The following is a 13,273-nucleotide window of genomic DNA, read 5'->3' as shown; positions in this document are numbered from 1 at the left end:
CGCCTGGCTGTGTTTTTTGCCCCCTATTTTCCTGCTAACTCGAGACGCCATGTGGGGGGTGGGGAAATTAAAATGATGAGCTTTGCACCCAAACCTTGCCTAATTTACTGCTTCTCCATCCCATAATGAGTGAGGGAGAAAATAAAAATAAATATTTTATTTAATAAATAATATTTAATAAATTTAATAACTATTTAATAAATAAAAATAAAGGGGGTTGCAGAAGTTTTTTTCTGGAGGGGAGGGGCACCCAGCAAGGCTATCATTTATTTCCTTAAATCCCACCTTCCTTCCATCATTGAATTGTAGAGTTGGAAAGGGTCACTAGGGTCATCTAGTCCAACCCCCTGCAGGAATTATTATTTTTTTGCTGAAGTTGGACTCGAACCCACAACCGTGAGATTGAGTCTCATACACTACTGATTGCACTATATCATGTACATTCCTTTTATGCCAGGCCTTTAGCTGAGTAACATTTTATGCTCTTTTCAGAGTCGGAAGAGATCCCAAGGATCATCTAGTCAAACACCCCCCCCCCCCGCAATGCAGGAATATGCAGCTGTCTCATACAGGAATCGAACCTGCAACCTTGGTGTTATCAGCACCATGCTCAAACCAACTGAGCATGTGTTTGTGTGGGGAGTGTTGTAGGAAACACCCCCCCCCAATCATGAAGGAGCGTCTCCACCCCCATCATCCAGCCCAGACACTGAGATCCAGCGCTGAGGGCCTTCTGGCGGTTCCCTCATTGCGAGAAGTGAGGTTACAGGGAACCAGACAGAGGGCCTTCTCGGTAGTGGCACCCGCCCTGTGGAACACCCTCCCTTCAGATGTGAAGGAAATAAGTAGCTATCCTATCTTTAAAAGACACCTGAGGGCAGCCCTGTTCAGGGAAGTTTTTAATATTTAACACTGTATTGTTTTTAATACAGTGGTGCCTCGCAAGACGAAATTAATCCGTTCCGCGAGTCTCTTTGTCTTGCGGTTTTTTCGTCTTGCGAAGCACGGCTATTAGCGGCTTAGCGGCTATTAACGGCTTAGCGGCTTTAAGAAAAAGGAAACAAACTCGCAAGAACTCGCAAGATGTTTCGTCTTGCGAAGCAAGCCCATAGGGAAATTTGTCTTGCGGAACGACTCAAAAAACGGAAAACTCTTTCGTCTTGTGAGGCATTCGTCTTGCGAGGTACCACTGTACTTGATTGGGAGCCGCCCAGAGTGGCTGGGGAAACTCAGTCAGATGGGCGGGGTATAAATAAATTATTATTATTATTATTATTATTATTATTATTATTATTATTATTCAGTTTGTACAAACACGACACTCACACAGGACATACACGAAGCTTCTGTTATAAATTCATAGAAAATCACCCATACATCGGATCTGCACCGTTCCGCTTTTATTTTACACCATGAAGGAAGGACTATCCAAGGGGGGAGACTTGACACAAGGCAGCAAAGCCCTACGCAGTTGGCATGACGACCTTGATGGTCCTAGACAGAAGATCATTACACTCACAAAGGACCTGCATATGGGAGTGGATTCAGCACGGACTAAAACAAAGAACAGTAATCAGCTCTTCCCTCTGGAGACAGGAAACTGCAAACTCCCCTTTGTCACCTGGAAAGTACTCATGGAGAGGGGGAAAGGAGGAACCAGCCAGGTGACAAGACACTCAGGTTACCACCACAACTCCTCCCTCAACCCCTCCTTTTTGTGATGTGTCAATGATGTAGTTGTGATGTAGTTTTAGGGGTGTAGCATGAGGGAATAGTAGCTAATAAAATGTGGGGTCTCCTTTTGTTCAGGGCTTCCATCTTGTTCCACCTGGTGGCAGGTGGGAGTCCTGTTGCGACAGTCTGCAATAAAGACCAAGCCTACTGGCTGCTGTTTTGCTCTGGTATTCCTGGCTGGTGTCCTTGTTTTTTTTTGTCCAAGGGAGCCCTCAGATTTCTCCGTTAACAGTTGGGAGGGGGGCGTTACTGGCTTCTTTTGTTCTGGTTTTTATTATCCATTTTGTGTTTTTGTATTTACGGCCCTGAGATCTTTGGGTGAAGGCCGTGTACAAATTTTATTAATAATAATAATAATGTACCGTACGTCAGCTGCTCTTGCAAAAGCATTTTATCAATGCATGTGACATCCCGCCCCCCAAAATCCTTTCTCCACCCCCCATGCAAAGGAAGCATTCTGTTATGTATTAACAGCTGGGTGCTGCCCCATAAACGAACAAGAACAATTGCTTTGTTGTGATGTTGATGCACAGCAAATTTGTTCACTTGATCTATACTTGTCTGTCTTTCCCTCTGTAGGATTTTTGTTTTGTGTTTATAATGAGACCCCTTGAAAAAACACGTAAACGTAATAGGCTGTATAGTAACAATTGTAAAGTTATTTACTAGAAACTACTTCTCAAAATGGGACGTGGGTGGCGCTGTGGGTTAAACCACAGAGCCTAGGACTTGCCGATCAGAAGGTCAGCATTTTGAATCCCTGTGATGGGGTGAGCTCCCGTTGCTCAGCCAACCTAGCAGTTCGAAAGCACATCAAAGTGCAAGTAGATAAATAGGTACCGCTCCGGCAAGAAGGTAAACGGTGTTTCCGTGTGCAGCTCTGGTTCACCAGAAGCGGCTTAGTCATGCTGGCCACATGACCCAGAAGCTGTACGCCAGCTCCCTTGGCCAATAAAGCGAGATGAGCACCGCAACCCCAGAGTCAACCACGACTGGGCCTAATGTTCAGGGGTACCTTTACCTTACTTCTCAAAATTAGATACAGCTTCTCATAATGTCAAAATCAACATCGTGACACAACATATTAAAATATAGCTTATTCAGTTAACCACCAAGTCCAGTATGTACAAAATGCGATTCCTATTTTGTCAGTCCCATAGTACATTCATTTCCAATTTCTTCATCTTCTCTTGTATTTTTCTGTCTGGCGTATTCCTTAGAAGAGTACCATGAAATAGTCTTGTAAGTGTTTAATGAAGATGATAAGGTTGGTAGACATAAGAAACTGGCACTGGTAGATGCTGGCACAGGACTGACAAAATAGGAATCGCATTTTGTACACACTGGACTTGGTGGTTAACTGAATAAGCTATATTTTAATATGTTATGTCACGATGTTGATCTTGACATTATGAGAAGCTGTATCTAATTTGGAGAAGTAGTTTCTAGTAAATAACTTTACAATTGCTGTTATACAGCCTATTACGTTTATGGGTTTTTTCAAGTGGATTGCGTAATATAGGCATTATGGTGGTTTTGATTTATAATGAGATCTTATACCACTCGGTTTGAATACACAGACCTGAGATCTCCTCGTCTTCTGAACCACACAAGCACTGAGAAATAGGACAAGTTTGGATGATTTTAGAAAGATTTATTGTAACATAATTTAACGAGGAGATAAAGTGCAAGAGGAAAAATAACAGAAGGCAAACACACACAAAAAACTATTGCGAGTCTAGGTCCAGGTCTTCCTTGCCAGCTTACTCATCACTTCTCCCTCAGTCTACCTCACCTCCTGCCGATTCGCTCCCCAGGCTGCCAACTGTCCTTCAGAGATAGCTTTTCATCCTGTCCTTCAATCTCTTTTTCCAAACAAGAACCGTGACGTTATCCTGTACCATAAATACACATCTATCTGGCCTTGCTCTGCTGTCCTTTCAGATATTATCTATCATCTGAAAGCAGTTTCTGTATGTGAAACCTTCGCCAAGCATTTTGCATGTCCCTCGATAAACTTCTGCTTTTAGCTGTAATATGGTGTGTCTTATGATTACATGTCTTGAACCCTTTTGTCAGCTATTTATGAATATGAATATTGCATAACCCAAATGCACCCCGCATAACATGTGACTGTTACCCCAAAATGCTAAATGCACCACTTAACAGTTTGACAATTAAAGTATTGTGTTTTTTAAGACCCACATCTTTGGCTGAATTTATATTACTCTGTTCCGTTCCACAGAACGGTTTTACCTGAATTATTTATTTTTTGATAGCTGCAATGGCTTTGCCTTTTATAGCTGTATATTACATTGCCATAACCCGCCCTGAGACCCTGTGGTGAAGGACAGGTAATAAATCTTATACAAGAAAATGCAATAAAAATAATTTAAAGATGGCAGTGTTGCTGTGAAGCTTCCTGTAGTCATCCTTTTTATCTTGCAGTGTCATAAAATTAGAGGAGGGGTGGGAAGAGAGGGAATGAATAGGCACATTACACTTACAGATAGGTAGCCGTGTTGGTCTGCCATAGTCAAAACAAAAAATTCCTTCCAGTAGCACCTTAAAGACCAACTAAGTTAGTTCTAGGTATGAGCTTTCGTGTGCATGCACACTTCTTCAGATACACAGGCACATTACACGTGAGGGATGTTTCTGGAATTATTCCAAGGGGGGCCTAGATATTCACTCCTATGCAGGGGGAAAGTGCTGGAAATAAGCAGCAATCAGTGAAAAAAACTCAAAACAGTCAAGGTCAGAAGCTTCCTTTCCCGGCAATGTTTTGAAATAATCATGCCCTCAACCCCAACGCTGCAGGTTGCGTTCTTTTCATGTTGTGAAGGGGCCTCCAGAACGGATCCCGTTCGCAACCAGAGGTACCACTGCATTTGGAGCCTCTTCCTATTTTGTTTAGAATGATCATTTCAAAGAATGGTAACGAAAGGGCCCATCGAACCCAGACTGTTTTTATTTGCTGCCTTTTCTTTTCTGCAGATGGAAGAATCTTACCATCTAGAACGGAGAAGTTTTGGAGAGGATTTGCCCTGCAGAGTTTGTGTTTGCCCTGCAGAGTTTGCGTTTTACGGCGGCCTTCAGCATTTCAGGCTGACGTCGCAGCACACCTGCAGAAAGGGCCGAATTTTCTCTCCGAAGAACGATCTCGGAGGGAAAGCGAAGATGAATTCCTCCGTGTCGGCGTCGGAAAACTCTACGCAGCCCGCCTCACAATCCAGGGCCACGCGGATCTTCCTGGGCTCTCTCCTCAAGGTCAGGTCAGTTGGCAGAGGGGAAGTAAAAGCCAAGAACTGGCAGGGGGAGGGGGAATAGCAGGGCGGCTTCCCCATGGCCCAGATCCCCTGGTGGGGGCTGATGTCGACGCCCCCCTTCCTCCTGACCGACTCCGTGGCCACCCCCACGGCCCACGTCGCCTTGCCCCACACCTCCACCTCCCACCAGTGCTTTCCGGAAGTGAATCTGTCGCAGCCCAGCACGTAGGGCATGGTGTCAAATCTCTCGGGGTTGAAAGGCAGGTCCCGCTCCCTCTGAACTCTGCGCACACCCTTCAGGTCCTGGGACAGAATGAGGAAGGGGTGGGCCGTGTCCGGATCCAGAGTCACGTTCGCTGTGGGAAAAGAGAGGGGCGGAGAATTAAATTGGAGGAGGGATGATGTCGGCAAAAGGATTGGGGTAAGGGGCAGGGGCGAAGGCAGGGACCTTCTGCTCTTATTGTTAGCCACTCTGAGCCTGGCTTTGGCTGGGGAGGGCGGGATGTAAATAAAATTTTATTTTATTATTATTATTTTTTAAATGATATTTATTCAAATTTTAAAGGTTACAAAGAGAAACAAAAAAGAAAACAAAACAATACATAAAAACAAGTCACATCAAAGAAAAAATAAATTTTATTTTATTATTAGAGTGGTACCTCGGGTTCCATACGCTTCAGGTTACATATGCTTCAGGTTACAGACTCCGCTAACCCAGAAATAGTACCTCGGGTTAAGAACTTTACCTCAGGATGAGAACGGAAATCATGTGGCGGCAGCGGGAGGCCCCATTAGCTAAAGTGGTGCTTCAGGTTAAGAACAGTTTCAGGTTAAGAACGGACCTCCGGAACGAATTAAGTTCTTAACCCGAGGTACCACTGTATTATTATTGCCACCCGATTAAGCAACTGAGCAAGGGGCAGCCGCTAAATCTCCAACTTCCCTCCCAGCGCTTCCCATTCCATCGAGTTATTTACCTTTCTGCAAGGTCTGCTTCAAATAATCTGTTATAGGAAGGAAAGGGTGACAAGTTTAAAAGCTGATTCTCAGTCAACACAGAGACACCCCCCCCCTTCCCGAAATGTCCTGTTCGTTGGTGCACAACTGGGCACCAACATTTCCTTTTATTCCTAGAAAATTACCTGGTTTCAGAACTTGCTCCAGAGATTCTGTAACGAAGAAGAAAAGGTGGACAAAGTTATTCAGACCATCATACGTTGAGCGGCGGTTTGTTTTGTGAATAATAATCATAATAAGCATTCAATCTCAGGACCCTTGTGGGCAGGAAACTCTGCATTTCGATCAGCACAAGCCACCACTAGGTGATGGAGCAGTGGCAATGGTTCTTTGGATGCCCTTTCTTCATTATTATTATTATTATTATTATTATTATTATTATTATTATTTTATTGATTTTTACATATAATTCCCAAACACCATATACAGTGGTACCTCGCAAGACGAATGCCTCGTAAGACGAAAAACTCGCAAAACGAAAGACTTTTTCGTTTTTTTTAGTTGCTTCGCAAGACGGATTTCCCTATAGGCTTGCTTCGCAAGACGAAAACGTCTTGCAAGTTTGTTTCCTTTGTCTTGCAAGTTTGTTTTCTTTTTCTTAAAACCGTGCATTCACTTCGAGGAGCAACTCATAGCACGCGGTGTGGTAGCCTTTTTTGAGGTTTTTGAAGACTTTGGTGATTTTTGAAGCTTTTCCAAAGTCCGTGCTTTGCAAGACGAAAAAATGGCAAGACGAAAAAACTCGTGGAACGAATTAATTTCGTCTTGCAAGGCACCACTGTAACACATTTTCTTATCTTATACAATGTTTTAGACTTCCATCAACCACATCTGAAGATTTTTCAGTCTTTATCACTTAATCTACATTTCATTAATTTCACTATTACTTTTAATAATCCTCAGCTAATAATTCTCTTCATAATCTTCTCTGCAATATTTTGCATAGTCCTCCTTACAAAACTTCTTCCAGTCCTACTGGCGTAATCTGTTTATTACAATTGCTTTTCAAATATTTACTCCAGTCCTCTGAGAATCTCTGATCCCACAGGTTTCGAATCCTTCCTGTCATCTTATCCAATTCTTTGGATGCCCTTTCAGACACTTCCAGGGAAGACAGGTCCCCATCTAAAAGGATTTGCCTTTCCTTGTGACCTGCCTGGAATGGGAGCTGACAGATAGCTGCATCCATGGCTAGAAGCGTTTGCCGCAGACTGCATGGCACGGCTCACTCGCTTTCCCAGTGCCGAGCGTCACTGGTGGTTACTGAAAGGGAAAGGCGTGTGGAGGCCAGCGCAGTGAAGGTGAGGCAGCAGGGTCATCAGATTGGTGCTGCTGCTGCTGCTGTTGCCCCAACTGCACTGTGCTGAGCTCCCATGCCCTCTCAGGAAACAGCTCCATTTGGTACGCAGGCTGAGACCCTACCTGCCCGCAGACTGTCTCGCCAGAGTGGTGCATGCTCTAGTTCTCTCCCGCTTGGACTACTGCAATGCACTCTACGTGGGGCTACCTTTGAAGGTGACCTGGAAACTGCAATTAATCCAGAATGCAGCAGCCAGACTGGTGACTGGGAGTGGCCCCCGAGACCGTATAACACTGGTCCTGAAAGACCTACATTGGCTCCCAGTACGTTTCCGAGCACAATTCAAAGTGTTGGTGCTGACCTTTAAAGCCCTAAACGGCCTCGGCCCAGTATACCTGAAGGAGTGTCTCCACCTCCATCGTTCTGCCCAGACATTGAGGTCCAGCTCCGAGGGCCTTCTGGTGGTTCCCTCACTGCGAGAAGTGAGGTTACAGGGAACTAGGCAGAGGGCCTTCTTGGTAGTGGCACCTGCCCTGTGGAACGCCCTCCCAGCAGATGTCAAAGAGAAAAACAATTACCAGACTTTCAGAAGACACCTGAGGGCAGCCCTGTTTAGGGAAGTTTTTATTGTTTGATGTTTTATGACTTTATTATTAGTATTAGTATTATTAATTTTATTATTAATAAAATTCTGTTGGGAGCTGCCCAGAGCGGCTGGGGAAACCCAGAGAGATGGGCGGGGTATAAATATAATTATAATTATTATAATTATAATTATTGCAGCTCTTGGCAGTGGGAAGACAGTAGTTTGCCTGTCTAACCCTGTGCCAGCTACTGTCCTTTCCCGTCCTCCTTCAGTACCTTTATAGTTCTCCATAGATTTCTCCAAAGCAGCATTTTTTTGCGAGAAAACTCTGAGCTTCTCTTCCAGCCTGGGAGAAAGGACCACTGCATGCCCTCCCAAATCCTTCTCGTACCTAGAAGGGAATACAGTCGTGTTTATGGAGCAGTAGTAAAACATATTAGCTCCCCTTTGGAGAATTATAGGGGCAGAACTACCCAAACCCTACAGAAATTTATTCATGTATGCGACTACAGACAGCGGCAAGAATGTTATTTGCCCCAAAATGGAAAGAAGTGGCGGCGAAAGAAGAATGGATGCAAAAACTTAGGGAATACATAGAAATGATGAAACTTACTGGAAAAATAAGAAATCAAGATAAACTTTTTGATAAAAGAATGGAAATGGTTTATTCAATATTTACAAACCAACTCTAAAAAGATAAGAACATTGGCAGGATTATGGTAATAACCTTCAGGCTTATAAGTAGATGAATAAATGATTAAGTTAATTTGGAATATGCAAAAATTAAAATAAATAAATTTAAGGAACGGCAAAAAGGGGGGGAGTCGAGTTTTGAAATGTTAAAATGATTGTAAAATTATTGAAATGTAAAAAATTGAAAATCATAAATAACTTTTTTAAAAAAGTAAGAAAACGTTTTTTTTCCTGTAAGCATTGAGGTGCTTCCAGATAACCAATTTTCTTAGCATTCATCCTGACCAGTTTGCATAAACCTTGCATGGAGGTGATGCACAGTCCACTGTCTAGGAAGCATTCATTCTGATTTGTTTGCGTGGAGGTTATTATTCCACATTTCCCAGTGCATTTCTCCATCACTTTCCTTCCTGCAAAAAGGCTGTTGTTGTTTTTTTAAAAAAGGGAGTTTGATGCACCAGAATGCTTTAAGCCAACTTAATTATACAAACCTGTCTCAATGAAATTTCCTTGCTGCTGTTTTTTTGGGGGGACCAGGAAGGCCAAACAAGAGAGATGAGGAGCTCCGGTGCAGATACAAAGCAAGGACTCATCACTCAGTGATGCTTCACGTTAAAAATAGTCTCATGTAGCAGAGGCTGGGGAAGACCTTGATATAAGCAGCTTTCAGCTGGAGTCCACAGCACTTAGGGGACCCCAACTTATGTCCCTAAATCCTCTTGTGATCTTTCCAGGGGGGGGGGTGTCTAAATTTGCACACACAAGCACATGACGACTCCCCAAAGATTCCTAGAAGCTGTGGTTTATTAAAATCGCTGGAAACCGTAACTCAGTGAGGGGTAAGCCGGATTTTCGGAGGAAGCCATGTGCAGAAATCTGGGTTTTGTTCGTTTGTTTTTAAATGGGATTTAAGCTGTTTGATGGCAAATGAAATCGGAAAAGGAAGGAGAAGGAGCAGGGGGAAAGGAGGAGAGTAAAAAAAATAAGCGAGATGGAGGAAAATAATATATTTTCTCTTCCAAATAACTCCATGGGAGCTAAACTTCCTGATGCAAAGAGGTGGTTGGACTTGATAACCCTTGCGGTCTCTTCCAACTCTACAATTCTATGTTTCTGTGAAATGGGATGGAGAGAAAGAGCCACGTACCTGCTTAAGGAACTTCTGGTGTCCTGAAAGAGAAAGAGAGGGAGACAGAAATGGGTGCCAGCAGCACAGGCAGATCACACACTTGTTCAAATGGGGATTCCTCTGCCCTCTTCCTTGTCTGTGGAAAACAAATTGCCATTACCTCTCTCGCCCTGACCTAGCCACTGTGATTCACGCGACGGTCGCCTCCAGACTTGATTATTGTAACTAACTCTACGTGGGGCTGCCCTTGAGACTGACCCAGAAACTCCAGCGGGTGCAGAATGCCGCGGCGAGACTCCTTATGGGGTCCTCGCTATGGGATCACATTCACCCGGTGCTATACCAGCTGCACTGGCTCCCGGTGGAGTAGAGGGTCAGGTTTAAGGTGCTGGTTTTAACCTTTAAAGCCCGATATGGCCTAGGACCCTCGTACCTATGGGACCCCCTCTCCTGGTATGTTCCACGGAGGAGCTTACGGTCTTCAAACAAAAACATCTTGGAGGTCCCGGGCCACAGGGAGGTTAGGCTGGCCTCGACCAGAGCCAGGGCTTTTTTGGCCGTGGCCCCGATCTGGTGGAACGCTCTATCACAAGAGACTAGGGCTCTGCGGGACTTGACATCTTTCCACAGGGCCTGCAAGACAGAGCTGTTCCACCAGGCCTTTGGCCAGGGCACAGCCTGACTCCCTCCTTTGGTAATCCTCACAAAAATCTAGCGCAATGGTTGCCATTAATTTGATTTTTAATTGATTTCAAAACGAATTGATTTTAGAATGCTGTGTTACTTTTATTGTTGTTGGCCGCTCCAGAACGGATCTCGTTCTCATCCCGAGGTACCACTGTACTTATTTCACTCATTATAATGCACATCAATCTCTTCTGGGTTTCTGGGGGGTTTTCCTGTTATTATTCTGACTCTCACAGCTACAATAAACCTACCATTAAAATTATGGACTGGCCATTTCTTTGTCAGAGGGCAAACGGGCAAATTTAGCAGGGATTAAATACTTCCCCCCTCCCGACGCACTGTACCTAGTTCCCTCCCTTCACAGGGAGGCATTGGAGTTATGGACCTCAGGCAGTCAAGGCCACAGTGGTGTAGCGTGGGGGTGCAGGGGCAGCCGGCCGCACCGGGCGCAACATCTGGGGGGGGCGCTCGCCGCCTCCGGAGTTGCCGAAGAGCCTCGGGTGCAGGCTGTAGCAGAGCTCCATGTCTCGCGGAACCGACGAGCTGTACGCGCGTCCGGGCTGAAGGCGTCCGGCAGGCAGCGGCTCTCAGCGCTGGCCGCAGAGGGCGCGCCAGGCAGCCCCTCCTCACAGTCCCGCCGCTGCCGCTGCTGCTGCAGCAGCTGCTGGGCCATGTTGCATTTTCCTCGCCTCTCTGCCCTCCTCCTCCTCCGGGCAAGCGGCGTCGTTTGGGCGGCAGCGCCAGCGGCAACTCGCCTCAGATCACCTGACACGGACCCGCCGGCGGCGGCGTGTCTACCTTACCGTAAATACCCCAGCCCAGGCAGCAGCAAGAAGAAGCTGGCAGCGGCGGCAGGTTAGGGGCGCAAATTACTTGCCTTGCCCCAGGTTAGGGGGTGCAAATTACTTGCCTTGCCCCGGGTACTGACAACCCACGCTACGCCGCTGCAAGGCCAGCAACACAGGAGCATGGCAGCCCCTATGAGGCAAGGACTTTGCTTATTGGTGAAAGTCATCCAGGACGTGGGTGGAAACAACATGCCCAAAATAAAGAGACCAGACTTGAGTTGATGCCTTCTTCCACCCCTTAGGCCTCTTCAGCTCCTCACAGGGTATTTTATACTCACCTGTAACAATTCGCTCGCGGGCTGCAGGTACTTCCATTTCATCTCCGCGATCAGCTCGTTGAGTCGGGAAATCTCCTCGGAGAGTTTGGCGAGGTTTTCCTCCTGCTTCCTCTCCATCGCCTTCTCCAGGTCTTCCAGCTGGCCTAGCCAGAGGTGCTGTTTCTCCACAAGGAATTGCTGCATTCGCTCAAAGGAAGACTGGGCTTTCTTCTTCTCCGTCTCAAATAACATCTGGGCAGGGGGGGAGAACGCAAATAAATTGGGCGAGGGGGGCAGAGGTGCAATGATGAGGTTCTTTGGCATGGTTGCTCACAAAACTTGCGGGTACAGAAAAGGGGCCACTTTCGCCCCTTTGCTGCATCACATTCTTCATTAAATTATCTTTCTATTGGTACATAGTTTTATGGTATTACTCCCCCCAAAAATGATATTATGAGGCATCAAACCTCGGAAATACACTTTCCCAAACCCAAAAGGTTTCCACAATTTTGGCCACTATATGTTTTATGCTTCTAAAGTAACAAAGTGGCTTGTGATCTGTAAAAGGTCCTTTTAAAAACATAAATATTGTTTATTTTTTAACCACTATATTAAATTGTGCCTCCATTCCCCAGGTGAGGGGGGAACGTTCCCCACCCATGGCTTCAAAATTCCCAGAAATGTTAAATTTCCAGAAGGCCATGGGGATTCCACCTGACAACACACAGTCCCATAACATCACCCATAAGAAACACAAACCTACCAGACCCTCCTGCCTCCCCATCTCTTCAGCAAATTTCAGGTTCACCAGCTTTTCTCTCTCCTTTTTCAGATATGTCAGGTGGGACTTGATTTTCCTCTGCAGAATCAGGAAAGCATTTTTTTCTCTGTCAGGAGTTCAATTCACTTCGGATCGCACACACTGACTCACTGGTGGTTTCTTTCTAATGCATCTATTTTTAGTTTCCTTCCATTATGCCATCATCATCACCAAAGTATTTATCCCCTTCTAAACCACTGCCTCGAGGCGATTGACACAGAAGATAATTAAAAACAGAGACACCAAAGCAACAAATATGTGTTAAAGCAAGACTGGCGTGTCTCCACTCAGAAGTAGGCCCCAGTGAGTTCAGTGGGACTTACTCCAAAGTCAGTATGTACAGAACAGCAGATTGAAAGTCACCTCTCAGTTATGCTCTTGACCAAAAATGGTATTTATATAACTGCAGTGAGAAGCCACTGCTTCTGTGGAAGGAGGGATGGGGAGAAAGCCAGGAAAGTGGGAGAGCGGGGTTCGAATCCATGCTGAGCCATGAAGTTTGCTTGGTGACCTTGGGCCAGTCTCCATCTCTTAGACCAGGCATAGTCAAACTCGGCCCTCCAGATGTTTTGGGACTACAACCCCTATCATCCTGGACCACTGGTCCTGTTAGCTCGGGGATGATGGGAGTTGTAGTCCCAAAACATCTGGAGGGCCGAGTTTGTCTATGCCTGTCTTAGACTAACCTACCTCACAGTGTTGTTGTGAGGATGAAATTGGGGGGGGGGAGAGAGAATTGAATATAAATATAGATGGGAAACGGCTATGTATAGTGAATACTTATCTACTTTTTAAAATTTTCACCTATGATCCTTTTTCTTTTACTTCTTTATTTTTTCTTTGTTCTTTTTTCCTGATATCTTTCATTTCGCTCCTTTATCGTGTACAGTGGTGCCTCGCAAGACGAAATTAATTCGTTCCGCAAGTCTCTTC

At 45.3% G+C, this 13,273-nt stretch overlaps 2 protein-coding genes across 3 annotated transcripts in view; one reads left to right on the top strand and one right to left on the bottom strand.

Annotated features, from left to right (window-relative positions):
• The window catches only part of LOC309336976 (zinc finger protein RFP-like), a 194,479-nt gene that overhangs the window by 33,744 nt on the left and 147,462 nt on the right, over positions 1 to 13,273 (top strand). The window lies entirely within an intron of this gene.
• Positions 4,642 to 13,273, bottom strand: part of LOC309336315 (uncharacterized protein) — a 29,455-nt gene continuing 20,823 nt past the window's right edge. Inside the window, exons 9-15 of the mRNA XM_081851937.1 lie at positions 12,284 to 12,379; positions 11,542 to 11,772; positions 9,747 to 9,769; positions 8,182 to 8,297; positions 6,146 to 6,172; positions 5,981 to 6,007; positions 4,642 to 5,359 (exon numbers count right to left, since the gene is read on the bottom strand). Coding sequence (XP_081708063.1) covers positions 4,830 to 5,359; positions 5,981 to 6,007; positions 6,146 to 6,172; positions 8,182 to 8,297; positions 9,747 to 9,769; positions 11,542 to 11,772; positions 12,284 to 12,379 — 1,050 coding nt within the window. The 3' untranslated portion in view covers positions 4,642 to 4,829. The remainder of the gene's footprint in view (positions 5,360 to 5,980; positions 6,008 to 6,145; positions 6,173 to 8,181; positions 8,298 to 9,746; positions 9,770 to 11,541; positions 11,773 to 12,283; positions 12,380 to 13,273) is intronic.

This window comes from Podarcis erhardii (genome assembly GCF_964252035.2).
Source record: "Podarcis erhardii genome assembly, chromosome: 2".
Taxonomy (NCBI): domain Eukaryota; kingdom Metazoa; phylum Chordata; class Lepidosauria; order Squamata; family Lacertidae; genus Podarcis; species Podarcis erhardii.
The sequence above is the reverse complement of the archived record's forward strand: the minus strand, read 5'-3'. Positions and strand labels throughout refer to the sequence as shown.